We start from the raw sequence: 14,097 nt of genomic DNA, 5'->3' as shown, positions 1-14,097 counted from the left end.
ATTCTCACGTGTCACATTTCTACAGTGTCAGAAGAAAAGCCTTAGTATGTTTCAATTGTTTGCTTTTTTCAAAGCCATTTTCAAACTATTTTCAGTAATAGTCGAGATATTTATGGGAGGCTAATGGATAGCAGAATCAAAATATTGTTTCTCTAATTTACCAAATATAGGCAACGATTGGTTAGAAAAATTCTTACAGACAACGTCTGGCTTGCAATGTCACATGATCCATTTCGTTCACTGGAAAAAGCATGCTAAAACGAATTATGAATATTCTAAATGGCATAGTGTCCTCCTATCGAAGTGAAGTACATTAATGATCAGATTTTTAGAAGAGGCCTTAGGTCAGTTAATCCTTTCACCCTGCTTCTGTACATCATTTGAATGCTTAGCTTGATACTATATTGATGACTTTTTGTGGACTCAACCACTTGAAATGTTGCAAAAAACAATTTTTTTTAAAAAAGATATCAGGTCTTACGTTCAATGCTCATTTTTGGATAGCTTTTGTTTCTTTAAATGGGATCCTGAATACCCCTAGCTAACTGCCTACAGAAACTTAGTATGAAGGCATGGCAATGTACAGCTTGGCACAAGTTGCCAAAGCGTTCTCACGTATTACCAAGTCGCTGTGCACTTTCTGCTTGACATGCCCACAGCCCACAAAATGGCAAATTCGTAGTTAGATGCTGAGTTTTTGAATAGCTATGAGACACTTTGGTCTTTAAACCAATCATTAAATGCAACGAAAGCCAACGGTCTGATTTTGTTTTCACTCAAACTGTATTTTCATTTCATTTTTATTTTGTAACGCGATTTACCCCTGAGTGCAATTCAGTTGCTTTCACATTGTCCGAGTAAAAAAGAATATGAAACATCCTGCAAGCAAATGTCAACATAGAAGAGCAACTTTGGCAGAGTAGGTATGATTAAAACAGACCAGACAAATCTCTTTTTGTATTTTAACTGACTAAAGTGACCAGTTGTCAAAAACTTTAAAAAATCATGGGTGAAGTTGTATAACAGAGCTCAAACATAAAGGAAGCTCTGTTATCTTAAATTATGCATTAGCATCAGTCAAGGGTAGTGTTGATTAAACAAGAGGATAAATAAGTTAGCTTTAGAAGATACTTTACAATCGTACACAAAATTTTCATCCTCATGGGCAATTTGATGAAAAGATCATTCGTCAAGACAGATCTGTACATTTTTAAAACTAGACCAAAAATATTTGATGCAAGAAAATCTTCACAAATATGCAAGGATTTTCAGTCACCTTCTCCATCATGCTTGAAGTATCCTCGTTGATGGGATATTAAAAGGTTCTTTCATCATGAACATCAAACATATTCTACTTTTAATCATTTATTTATATAGTTCTGCATATATCTAGACACGTTAAATTTCCCTTATAATTTTGTTTTACGGCCCACAGCGTTTTCAGCACTGACAACTATATTTTTAGGCGGAGACATTTAGGCGAAGTCCTGTTCCATTGCACTATGTAAGTGGCGAAAAAGCCAAAATGAATCGGAGAATAAAAAGTCTTGAAGTATGATAAGAATCAATGGTACAAAAGTCAGGATGGAGCGTTTTAAAGAATAAATACCGAAATGCAGGTTTAGAATCTACGAAACGTTTTTTTACTGCAAATCTTTAGGCTCAATACACGAATCCTCGTTGCGAGTGTTCCAAACGAGACACACATCAGCAATGTTATTTTGCTATATTGCAATGAACAACAACAAATTGTGTTTGATGTCTCGATTATTCGTCCTTGAAATCCAGTCTCATCTCGCGAAATCCATTACTATGGCTCCAAACAAAATCTTACCGTTAATGACATCTGAGCTCTTTTATAAAGGTTTTTTCCCAAGCTTGTTTCTTGAGTCACATCTCTCACAAACAGACTCAAGCCTACAGTTTACGGCTTTATGAAAGACACTGATTACATTGGAGAGAATTAGTTGTCGCTTTTCTATGCGAAACTATTTTTGATACCACATTAAACATATAAACATAGATCTTTATTGAATCTCCACAACTTTTTGAGCTGTAAATGGTTTAGTTGCTCGTTGCGGCGTGTAAAACTACAGTTAAACCCAGTTAGGACCATGTTTTGATTAAAACTGCGTTTTCTTTTTAGTATAATGTGGCAAGAATGTTCATTTTACGGTATTTAAAATCGCCAGCGCAATATTAAATCGTGTTCAGGGACTCGTTCCATTAACAGGCTAACTATGTTTAAAGACTAGATAATTTCATAGCTGCTTGTTGTCAATCTTTCGTGTTAATGTTGCATATTTTAAATTTCGATTGCATTTAAAATAGTTTTAATTTACTATTGCGTTGAAACTAAATTCATAAAGTATTTAAAATGGAAGTTTGATAACGATAACAATATTAAAAGAATAAATAAACTTTGAAGTAGACAATAAAATTCGGAAAAGATTCAAAATTCAACGATTATTTTTTGTGTTACTATGTATTCTACAAATCTTCACCATTGCACCTTTTTGCTTGATTTAAGTTATAAAAAGCCAACTTGGGGTTCGTCTTTGTTGGTGCTGAAGGACATTTTATACCCTTGAGTTTAGATAGCAATAATGAAAACAAAATAGAAATAAAATGCGTAGAAGCCTTTCTGCTTGAGCTACTGGTCAATCTTTACCACAGTACGAAGCGGACGGTATATTGCAACAAAGGTGTGCGTTTTGATATACACTGACTGTCTGGAAGTATCTAAGAAATTTGAAATGCCTGCAGATGCCGATACTTGAGTGAATTATCGACATCGCCCTAACAAAAACACTTTGTTTCGAGCTGTTTCTTTTTATCTGATGTTTAGGAGGTAAACTTTTGATGTATTATTTTGGCGAGAAACGAGTTCCCCTTAAATCGATAGGTTTTCCGATACATTGAAAGGCGATTCCTTACTCTTGATATTAAAACTTAGCTCATTTAGTAGACCTGATATGTATTTGGAAGCCCGAGAACAAGAATTCTAAACAATTAATCTTAGAAGTTTTCCGATACTGTCGCCTATTGAAAAGACATTCTTTGCAACTGGTATTGAAATATAGCCCAATTTGAAATATAATTCTTCCGAAATAAGCGGTAGCCTGATGTTTAAGCCCGCAGTAATGTTTTTCCGTCCGGATCCATTTATCGTTTTGATTCCAGACGCGCTAATACCTTCTCTTTGGTTTCGTATATATTTGTTCAGAATTGTGCGAGTAACATGTCACCCTCTCAATAGATAACGATATTTGTACATCCGTACAACGTGTGTTATAGTGTTTGTACAGGCACAAACCGATCCGACTTTGGATCCGTATAAACATTTCCATGACGCCAGTTACAATTTCTTTTCAGTTTAAAGGTTGACGGATTAGACCCCTAGACAAAATACTTGCCTTTCTCTTGCCAAAACGCGAATGATTTGAAAATGGATTTGTTGCAAATTTTGAAAAGTAAAAGGCGGGGTTTCTGCTCAAAGTATGCTTCAACTGTCAATGTTGGAGAATCTTTGAGCTACCGTATTTCTACTGGACCAGATGCCCGACATGTTTGATGCGATGCGGCAAAACTTTACGCCAAACTTGTTCAATTGGTCACATAATAGCAACTTCGACACTTTCTAAGCCAGCACTTCAGTCAAGCTGCAGTTTGTTTTAGACAAACGTATTGTCATAACACGTCTTTAGAAACTCGTTTCCCAATTTTTGTACAAATTAACCAAATTTTCTTTAACGAAGCGGACTTTCTGGCAGTTGAAGCCGACAGCTAATTATTTTGCCTTTAACCTGAATAAGTATTCAAAATTCCCTATCTTAATTGAAAAATTAATTAAACCCAGATGCTTCGCTTTTTATTGATTGGATGAATTTACGTTTTGATATTTAAACGCTGTGGCAATGCATGAATATATATTTTAATATCTCAACGCAAACAATATCACCAGTCAATGAAAATATTTTGAAATTGTGAATGCTGTTAATGTAATTATGACTGATGCCTGACTGCTGAGTAATTGCCAATTTTCTTCTATTGCGCAAATATTTCAAATATCTTTTGAAAACAATATCATCTTAATAAAGTTCTTAAAAGGCGATTTATGACTCCTCTTCAGATTAAAGAACGATTAATGGAAATAATGACAAATTTAATGTTTGTTGTTAAAAATTCACAATTCACCAACACCAACTACATAAATTCATTTTTAAGTACATAAACATCTTAAATACAGGATTTAAAACAACTAAATTAAATTGAAGTGTAGATTTGTCACCTGTATGGTCTGTCGAGGACATCATGTTTCATGTTGTGTCTCATCAGACCAACCTGAATATATATTACTAAAGTTCTCCAGAGTCTTCGCTCAATATGATTTTCAGATAAAACTCTCTTGGAAATTTCCCTTCGGGAACAAGTTAAGATATGAAAGATATTTCTTTCATTTATTAAGTCACAATACCCTATGCCCTTGTACAGCAATAAAGATGACAGGAGCAGACGGGCTGTTGTGGCTCCCGTACCGAATATGGATGATAAGTGTTCTCGCTATAGGGTTTATGCTCCAACCAACTTGTTCCCAAGGGACAATAAATTCCTGGTATTCGGTGAGCCTCCGATTTGACTGTTCTTGATTTGTAGCTATTGAATGCCGAATGCCGATCATAATGCTCTCTTCTTTCAGGGGATAGCAGGCTTTCCACACTGAAAGACCGTTCGTCAGTAGGTACACGGTGAGTGGTAGGGTAAATGAAGGGGTTCAAAAAATGCGAATAATGCAGTCTGTCTGCTCCCAAACCGATACCCAAGTCTCTGTTTCGCGGCCTATGACTTGCCCTTCGTTTCCTAAAGTCCCCTTTACTGAAGTTCTTTAGGTATCGTGGATGTATGCCCCAGTAATTGCCTCGTCCATTTCTCGCACGCCCAGCTTTGACGAAGCACTCACTCAGCGACAGGTTATGCCGAACACAATTTCTCCATCCTTGACCCTTCTTTAGAAATTCTGGAAAATGTTCAGCGATGTACTCATATATGCTGCCAAGTGGAAGTTTTTTATCGGGCGAGCTTAGGATCGCCTGGGCTATGATAGCTGTGTATGACGGTGATTGTTTGTCTGTACTCGGCTCCCCTTGAGTGTCCTGCTTGGCTTTTTCACTCTCAATTTTATTCGCCTCTTCTCCTTCGATATCCACCTCGATATCATCTTCTGTCTGGTCGATTTTTTCATCGTTCTTATTGATCTCGACCTCGCTGCCGCTGTCCTCGTCTCTTTCGTTACTCTCAACTCTGCCAAGAATATTCTCTATCGACAACGGCAAAAATTTCGATGAGTTGTTCTTCGAAGGAGTCTGTCGTACGTAGCTTGTCATATATTTATGACCTAGAGAGTCCTCTCTCTTACTATACATTGGGTTTATCATTGCGTCCGTTATTTATTCGCCTGATAAGATAATTGCTTCTCACTTTCAATAAACTATGCCAAATGCCGAGATACGGTGATTTCAATTCTCAAAGATGTATATCCACTAGTTGACCCAGACTCTTGTGTAAGATAAACTTCGGACATAACTCGATGGCAGTATAATGTTTTGCGTAGAGCGATACAGCTGTTCTCTTGTATTTCGCGGTGTATATTGATGTATATAGACTTCTCACGCGCAATAATAACACACGATCTGTAGGGGGTCCGCTCTAGTTTACCAATCAAACCGAAGCAAATTGTTTTCCCAACTTGTGTATTGCGTTTGGCGTATCATTGATGGAATCCCGCTAGCTAGCTTTGTATTCGAACGTAATAAAGAAGCTCCGCCTGTAGTTTAGCGCAAAGTAAGCGAATTTCTAAAGTCCAACAATAAATTTGACCATTTTATTTTCCGTAAGAATAATGGTTTATTGCGGTTTTCGTCAGTTGCTATTGGATGCCAAAATAGCTTGAGCCCTGAGCTTCCTTCCCGTTAAGCTATGCTTCAAAACCTCTCACAATTTTTTTTATCCCGGCAGGAAAAGGGTCATTCTTTTGGTTCGCATTGTTTCCAGTGTTCTTCGTTGTTGTGAACTGTACTCGCTGGTTGTTCACACACCATAGCTCAGTGTCAGATCTCGTAGTTCGAAGTCAGTTTGCTACGATCCGAAACTCTGATGTCACGTTTTGGATCTGAGGTCGTAATGACATATCGTTTTGCCAAATTAGAAAATTTAATTAATCAAACCTTGAAGAGTTGACAGGGAATTCGCTAGATATTAAACCATGTGTGATTTGGCCATTTCATGAATAGGAATCATTGCGTGCACAGTTTCTCATTAACTTAACAATACGCAATACAAGCAGATCAATTCTTCTTTCAAAAGTCAGGGGTTTTGCACCAGTTCTTCAAGGATTGTTCGTAACTTCTTCGCGGGAGATTTTTCTCCTCCTCAGTGCCAATACAGAAAACTTTACATTAAACGTAAAAGGATTTTAGTTAAATTTGAACATGCATAATTGAATGAATGCATAGTAAGAAACATGCAATCAATTTTCCTAAGAAATCATTCGTGAAAAAACGAAGAATATACGTAAGATTGATAAAACCCCTTCCTGTCGGTGGTGTTTATATCAGTACGTTGGGTTGTGTTTGTTGTGTTATTTTTGTGTTGTATTTCCAACTAATTCCACTGATAGATTACTTCAGCCATAATTAGTGCTACTTGATCATTTATAATTTTTTTATAACGTTTTGAATGTGATTCACCTTTCTATACTGAATCATTTTAAATGTAATTAATAACTTTTTAAAATAAGGTGAATGTTTTGTCGGAGAAGTGACTTAGTATGAAAGATATCATGTTTGAAAGAAAAATAAATCTTTTTAGATGAAATAATAGTGTAGGCGCTTTTTTGTTTTTACCCATTTTTGGATTTTGCCCTGCCATGGAGATTGTCAAAAAGTGAAATGTTTAAAGGTTTAACAGTTATTCATGAGGTATATAAAGCCCAATTTGTTGCCTTTCAATTTTGATTCTGCTGGATACAGAAAATACTTCAATGAAAAGCAAAGAAAATTGCCCGAAGAAGAATTTTTGAGATCGTTTGCTAAAATTGTTTAGATAAGTCGTATCCATGATAATTTTTACTTGGTTACTGATTTGTAAATTCTGCCCACTTTCTCTGAAAGGCTGACGTACCCACCTAATTCCTCTTGGCCAGGCTGCAATAATAGACTCAAAGCACATTGCATATAAGATTTGTCGTTAGCTTTGAAAATTATTTTGTAAGCAGGGTATAGGTTGTTTAATGCCATCTTTTATCAAAGCCATTTTCAATGAAACCAGCTCATAATACACAAGCATGTCATTGGACGTTATTTAAATTTTGTTTCTAAAAGAAATGATTGTGGTTTAAATTAATTCAAACTAACAAACTAAAATTCAACTTATCCAGAAAAAGATCTTAAACCTGATGCTTAATTAGTCTACTGAGAAAAGCACAGAGAACACCACCATAATTAGATCCTTTCTTTGTAGAGTTTTCACTTCGAGAAACTGTAGAATTAAGAGACCATAAGGAATTTACCATATGCCTATCAGACCCAAGCTTAGGGAACAATGTGATTTTTAGAGATGTTTAAGCAAGTAAAATAGTAACACTATTTTTGCTGCGAAGAAAACTTGCTCTTCCCTTCAAATTCTCAACTTTGTGCTGGCTTTCTAATCCTTTCAATATACCATTTTTCTTTTAAAAGTGAGAAGCTTATTGCTAGAAGCAGCTTGGCTCTATTGAAAATTGCGCGCATGCCGATGTTTTTGATTCGAACAAACGTCTTTGGGCTTCACATTGGAAATCATCTAAACGCGTGCTGGCTTGGTACAGTGATGGTAAGTGTAGGAGGGGAAGATGTAAAAAGTGAAACATTGCTGCCCTGCGAAATAGATATGCAAAATACCTGAAAAAAGAATTGTGTCCTTTTTAGCTGTTTAGCAGAACTGTTAGCTGGACGGACTGTTTAACCGGAATCCAAAAGCTTTTACTGTAATTTCCCTGAACTAGCAATCGACCTTGACAAAATAAAATAATTTTAACAGCACAGCCTCGTTTTCGTGGCTTTACATGCTACATCCTCCCAGTTCAAATCTTTTGATCTTTCAATATTGTGCTTCTCTTTTGGGAACCGATAGCCTTGGCAGGACAAACGATCTGGGTTGGTTTGAAATCAGGAAAGGTCTTGTTTTCCCCGCTGCTAGCTTCAATGTACTTCCTGAGCGTTTTAAAAAATATTATTTTGAGGCATTCCTTACTTCTGTAGTGTTTATTATCAAAAGGAAATATCAATGTATATGTCTTCAGGATGAGGATATCAGTAACTGTTTGGTAAATGCGCCAAAACATTTTATATTTCTTTTAGCGATTGTACCCTCCTTTGTCAGCTATTCTTAATGCCAAAATGCATACAGTGGCTTAACTGTTTTATTGAGGGATAAGAGTTCTGTTTGATTCTTGTTGTGAGATGCTATCAGGTGTCCGTATGACTGTAACGGTATTCACGTAGAAATGTCAACAACCTTCTGTTTCACTTTAATTCAGTATTTTTTAATATCACCAGAATTGATGTTTGTGTCCGTACCGTCCGACCGGACGGTAATTATACTTGTATGTTTGAAGGAATATTTTTTTGAAAGCATTCTCAATTCAATAAAATGAAGCATTTGGGCCTTTGTCCTTACAAACAACTTTTCCTGGATGTTTTCTGTAATGTGTAAATTGATTTGCAAAGAATACATCACATATACCACTATATAGCCACTTTTTGTCAAGATGCAATGGTTTTGAAGATCCTGCTAGTGAAGAAAGAAGAAAACTTGGTATGGGCTTGACTCTCCAAATTCTTAGTTTTAATCTTCCTTCCCTACATTTCCCAGCTATAGGACTTTGAATCTTCTGTAGTTCTGGAAAACTTTGTGCACCCGTTTTTAGCAAACCTGGTAGCTCATTTTTTGAAAGACCCTTTTGTTGTAGACTGTACCCTTCTCTGATGGTTTCTAAAAATTTTGAATTGATTGTAGGGTCCCCGAATACATAATTTCTAATTTTATGATGTCATTCATTGATTCACGATGTAAATCGAGCGCGCTATTTACAGCGCAATCAGAATTCTTAGACAATAAAGTTGTTCAGCACGCGAGTTTGCGTCTAACGGCGCCTCAGTCGGGAAGGCCTCACTTTGCTTTGGCATCGCTGATCATGAATGTTTTCTCTCCCCATCCTCCCGTAGATATCTTCTTCCAGCTTGTTTTCCTTCAGTTGTTTTCTTTTTAAAGTATTGTGCTCCTGGTAGAGCAAGCGAGTTCCTCATGTATTTCCGACAAATATTATTATACACCTGCTGAATATTGCCGAGAATCCCGGATTCTTAGTCATAGCAACTAAGAAAAAGGCGGGCAAATTCATTAAGACAACAAACAGTTATTAATCACATGTCATATGTGATCTATTAGGGTTCTTACTTCTAACTTGAGAAGATCAAGTTTTTGACCAAGCCCTTTGATGAGCTCTTCGCAATCACTGATGTTTTCGATTAATATCGATAAAAAATGACACTTTGAGTATCGAGTAGCATTTTGAGTTTTGTTTACAGTTACTTGTTTGGTAGAAATCTCGATAAAAAGGCTTTTGGAGGAGCTATTATTTCGAGACATTTTCATATGAAAAAAGCAACTTATGTAGTATAATTTGTTTAAATGAAGGATACTAATGATGATGGTATAGATAAAATAAAACACTATTATACAAGGAAAATATGTTGGTATATACGATATATATTGTGGAATTCCACTGAAGCTTTGGATTTTACATATATTTGAAGGGTGAAATTTCTTAAATTTGATGCAATGTTTAGAGCATTAGCCTAAGGTGCAGAAATTTCGATGGAAGATTTTTATTTTCCCATCTGGTGAATGCTCCCCTGTTCGTGAAAGGGGAGAATTCCTTAGACAGTCCCTCACATCTCGCAGCAACAGTACGTAAAGTGAAAACCAGCTAGGTTTGAAAACAGAAACAGATTATTAAGATTAAAACGTAAGTACTCTGAATGACTTGGCAACCAATATTCTATTACTGTCAATTAGAAAGAAAACAGTTTCTAAAAAATACGTTTTTCTTTAGGAAGTTCTTTGTTTAAAATGTTTACAATTGACAAAAGATAATAAATATATTTTTTTGATACATTTGCTAAGATATTTAATTTTTCTTTGTTTGTTTTCACATTTGATAAAGGAAAATCGATCTTATACAAAAGCTCCTTTGATTGAATAAATTTTATTCTTGTTTTCTTTGATGGTGGCTGTTTTTGATTGAATTGGATTGTTTGAAGAGTCCTTCAATGCATATTAGTAAACAGTCATTCGGGCAAGGAGGTTAAGAAGGAACTTTTTCACAAGGCACTAAGTCAGCAGTGCTTTGTTTTCATTGGTTTGTTGGTCAACATAGCCGTGGCACTGTGTTATCTTCTGAGATAAGCTAGAGATGAGAGGAAACATAAGTGTAATCACGACTACCTTTGTTACGATTTCTCGTTACAGTCATCCTTCCTTTCATCAGGAAAAGATAAAGCATGGATGACATTATGAACCACTTTCAGATATTGTAATTCCTCTTTCTAATAGCTCCTTGTTTACGTAAACAAGCCAAGGGTGGCCTTACATGGTAGATTTTATCTGCTCACCATTATGATATTGTAAATTCACACGTACCAATAGCACTTAGACAAAATAGACAGCCAGCCCCTCTTTCCAAAGATCGAAATGCTCTTGGTACACCAAGTGCATCGGGGTAAGCCTCATTTTAATTGGATTTTCGTAACTCTTAGGGGACGGCCATTTTACGGCACCTGGCTCTGTGATTTTTTTATGGGAAATATCAGTAGCAAATTTCAATAAGAGTAAACTTCAGTAAAAGTGACGCCTGTCTACTGTACATTTTCAACAGTGTTTCCAAAATCGTGCAGTTTCAAAATCATGCATTATTTCCAAACTCATTCTGCGCGTTTCTGATATTATTATTTGGCTTTGCGATAAACAATTTATTTGTCTCATCTTAATATTCGTTTTTTTCTATTGAAATTTTTCATTTTAGGATTAACAATCTCTTAGAAAAGCATATTTTTTGACAAGAACACCTTTTCTCATCACTCCCCAAGTTGCTACAATGCTATATCTTTTAAATCGAAGCTTGTGTTGAGAATTTAGTAACTTTTATTACTCAATGAAAATATGGTAACCAATAATTTTCTTTTTGTTATCTCATCCTCCGCACCTTTTAAATGCTCTGCTACCGCAGCTATTTTTTGTTGGTATAAACCACATTTTTCTAAATGCCCAGTTTGCAATTGTGCCCTATCTTTTCCTTTTTGAAATACGTTTGAACAAGCAGTTTTATTTAGGTCTTCGAAATTGGTTTATTTTGATGTCGTAATAAAGATCGGATTAGTGGATTATCAGTAGGTTGAGGATATGACGTAGTTTTCTGTGGTTCATAGGTTGTGCTTTTGACTGACTCTTTGATCAATTCACTTTTTGTGTACTTTTTTATTTATCAAAGTTTAAATATCAAATTCTCATTTATTATTTTTACTTAAATTTACTTGTTCTGTTTCGAAGATAAAAGGGACTCTTTATTGCTAGATTAAAGCAAACACACTTTCTTGGTAGATTACAACCAAATAAAACAAAATACCTGTTCTTCTTTGAATTTCATATTCAGCATTTTTCTAATTTCTTTTTTCAATTTATTATTATAATTTTGATAGAGGATACTCTATCTTTTCCTTCTCCTCGCCTGCCACTTTACCCCTTTGGTACATTAGGACCAAGCATTTTCTTTGCTTTCATATCAACTCCTTTACTGGTAACGTCCATTTGAAATGAGCTTCAATGGCAAAGCTAGACATGCTGTTTATTTTAAGCTGTTATGGTGCTCTACACCCTGGCTATCGCGTGGCTCCAAACGTACATACTGTCGTTTTTGCTTGTTCTCCCTGAAAATTAAGAAACACTGTCAGATTGTGAAAGAAGGGTACGAGAACAGAATTAAAGTTGCTTTTATGGCTTTCTTGCATTTTCATTTTGCTGCTTCAATATTTTTTGTTTTTCAAGTATATATCAACTGGTAGTTATATATTTATTCAATCATATTTGTTTATGATTATTTCAGTTATTTGTTATTTTTGCGAAACAAAAATGGTGAAGTCAGCTCTTTTCAGTAAGGTTTGGTAAATTAAGAAAATCCCATTCAGTATGTAAACAAGCTCCAAAGAAAACGTCTACTGGAATGACTTCAACCTATGACTAAAATTTGACTTAGAAAACCCTAGAAGTTTTATGTCTCTTTTGCGTAGTCTCTTGCGAAAAGTAGTGTATACAGCCTAAAAGCTTCCGAATCAGTCATCAGTATTTATTTGTAGTTCCCAGACCTGTAGTTCCCAGACCTTACCCTAAATGTCGTGCTCCAATCAATATGCGACCGGGTGCTGCAAACAATGCTTAAACCCTTCTTCGGTGACGGATGGCTTTCTAGCCTAAGATATATTGAGTGCCTTTGAAAAGTACATTTCTTGGATTTAGCTAACAATGCAGGGCTATTTCCCGTGGATCAGTGTAATGCATAAACAGGAAAGATACACGGTATCTCTGTTGGCAGTTTGTTTTGTACAAGTATTTACGAATATGGCCGGTATCATTCTAATTTCTCAGGCACCGCGGAGCAGGGGAGAGGCTGAAGGGCTTTAGCATCCCACTTTTTGTTAAAAATTTGAAAATATGAAGAATTGAGCCACCAGTTAAAACTTTTTTTTTCGCTTTCCACCCCCGCCCCAATTTTATAGACTCCCCCCCCCCATTTTTCTCAACGCTTTGCAGGGCCATTCCTCATTTCAAGAAGAACAGTTTAAATGCTATTATCTTCAAGAGTTTATTTATTCATCCGAATAGTAAATTGCCTTTGTATCTTTTTCCATTTTCGAGGCAAAGGCAGTAGATATTTTTTCTAACAGGCTGTGAAAGAGAGTGAGGAAACTTGCCCATCAAAGACTGTTTTGATGGCTGTTGAGCAAATTAATGGGGAACCCGAGGCTCCCTTTCGAAGGCAATGGCTAGACAATCTTTTCTTCCAGTTCTTCGTTCGAATTCCGCTTCAAAATCGGGATGCAAACCACTTCTGTTATTTTTTTTGCTATGTTGCTATATTCTTGAGATACTGGTACTTGTGCCTGACAGATTTTCAATATAGTAAAAGATATGTCATGTCTTGAATTGTGATATGCTGGGACTCTTTTGCTAGGCAGAGACCTCTTTGAGAAATCTTGGTCACGGTCTTGGATGTCAACTCCAAAAGTGTTGTACATGAAATAGCCGATAAATTATATTTAAGGTTGCACAACCCCCGCCCAACCTCCTCTGGTCCTTTCCTTTCCTCTATATCCCTTACATTTCTATATCCAAACATCTAAATTTTCATCAGAACAGTTTCCAGATGGAAGAAACTGCCAGGAAATAAACCCAAATTGAGCTGGGGGGGGGGGGGGGGACTAGGACAGACTTATATGTTCTGTCTTTTCGCTGAGTTTTTGTTGTGTTTTTGGTGTTAAGAAATGCGTTTTTGTATCCTTGTCATAGAGATAGGAATATAAAAGTTCCCATCCCTATGGCCCTTTCTCCCTATCGCCATTTTGTGTGCGCGCGAACTTTTTTGCACAATAAACTTTCGTCAGTACGCGCCCTCGCGGCTCATTGCTTTTAGTCTAGCAGAGTGCAGAACCTGATTTTCCAGAATTGTCCAACTTCTGCCATCATTAAAAGTGCGATTCGCTTTAATTGAATTTTGCACCTGCTGACCCAACTTTAGCTGAAAATAAAGCCTTACCATTATTCTCCACACACAAACTTGCACGCCCACCCCAACATGTCGCTTAGTCAAACTTCGCTGTCTGCTTATTATTCTTCTCGAATGGGTTGGCTTTCTAAACATTAAAACTACGAGAGCTCCCCTCATCAAATGGCTACCCTGTGGCTTCTTTGTAGGAGGCACCTTAATCAAGAACATTTCACCATGAA

At 36.3% G+C, this 14,097-nt stretch overlaps 2 protein-coding genes across 4 annotated transcripts in view; one reads left to right on the top strand and one right to left on the bottom strand.

Moving 5' to 3' along the window:
* The window catches only part of LOC135686704 (acyl-coenzyme A thioesterase 11), a 93,557-nt gene that overhangs the window by 50,154 nt on the left and 29,306 nt on the right, over positions 1 to 14,097 (top strand). The window lies entirely within an intron of this gene.
* On the bottom strand, positions 4,145 to 6,537 carry LOC135686708 (uncharacterized). Its single transcript, XM_065203000.2, has one exon. It carries the CDS (start codon positions 5,433 to 5,435, stop codon positions 4,479 to 4,481), a length of 957 nt encoding a protein of 318 aa, XP_065059072.1. The 5' UTR covers positions 5,436 to 6,537; the 3' UTR covers positions 4,145 to 4,478.

Source organism: Rhopilema esculentum, chromosome 6 (genome assembly GCF_057945365.1).
Source record: "Rhopilema esculentum isolate cy_ngs chromosome 6, ASM5794536v1, whole genome shotgun sequence".
Lineage (NCBI taxonomy): Eukaryota > Metazoa > Cnidaria > Scyphozoa > Rhizostomeae > Rhizostomatidae > Rhopilema > Rhopilema esculentum.
Note: the sequence above shows the minus strand (reverse complement) of the source record. Positions and strands in the feature narration are given on the sequence as shown.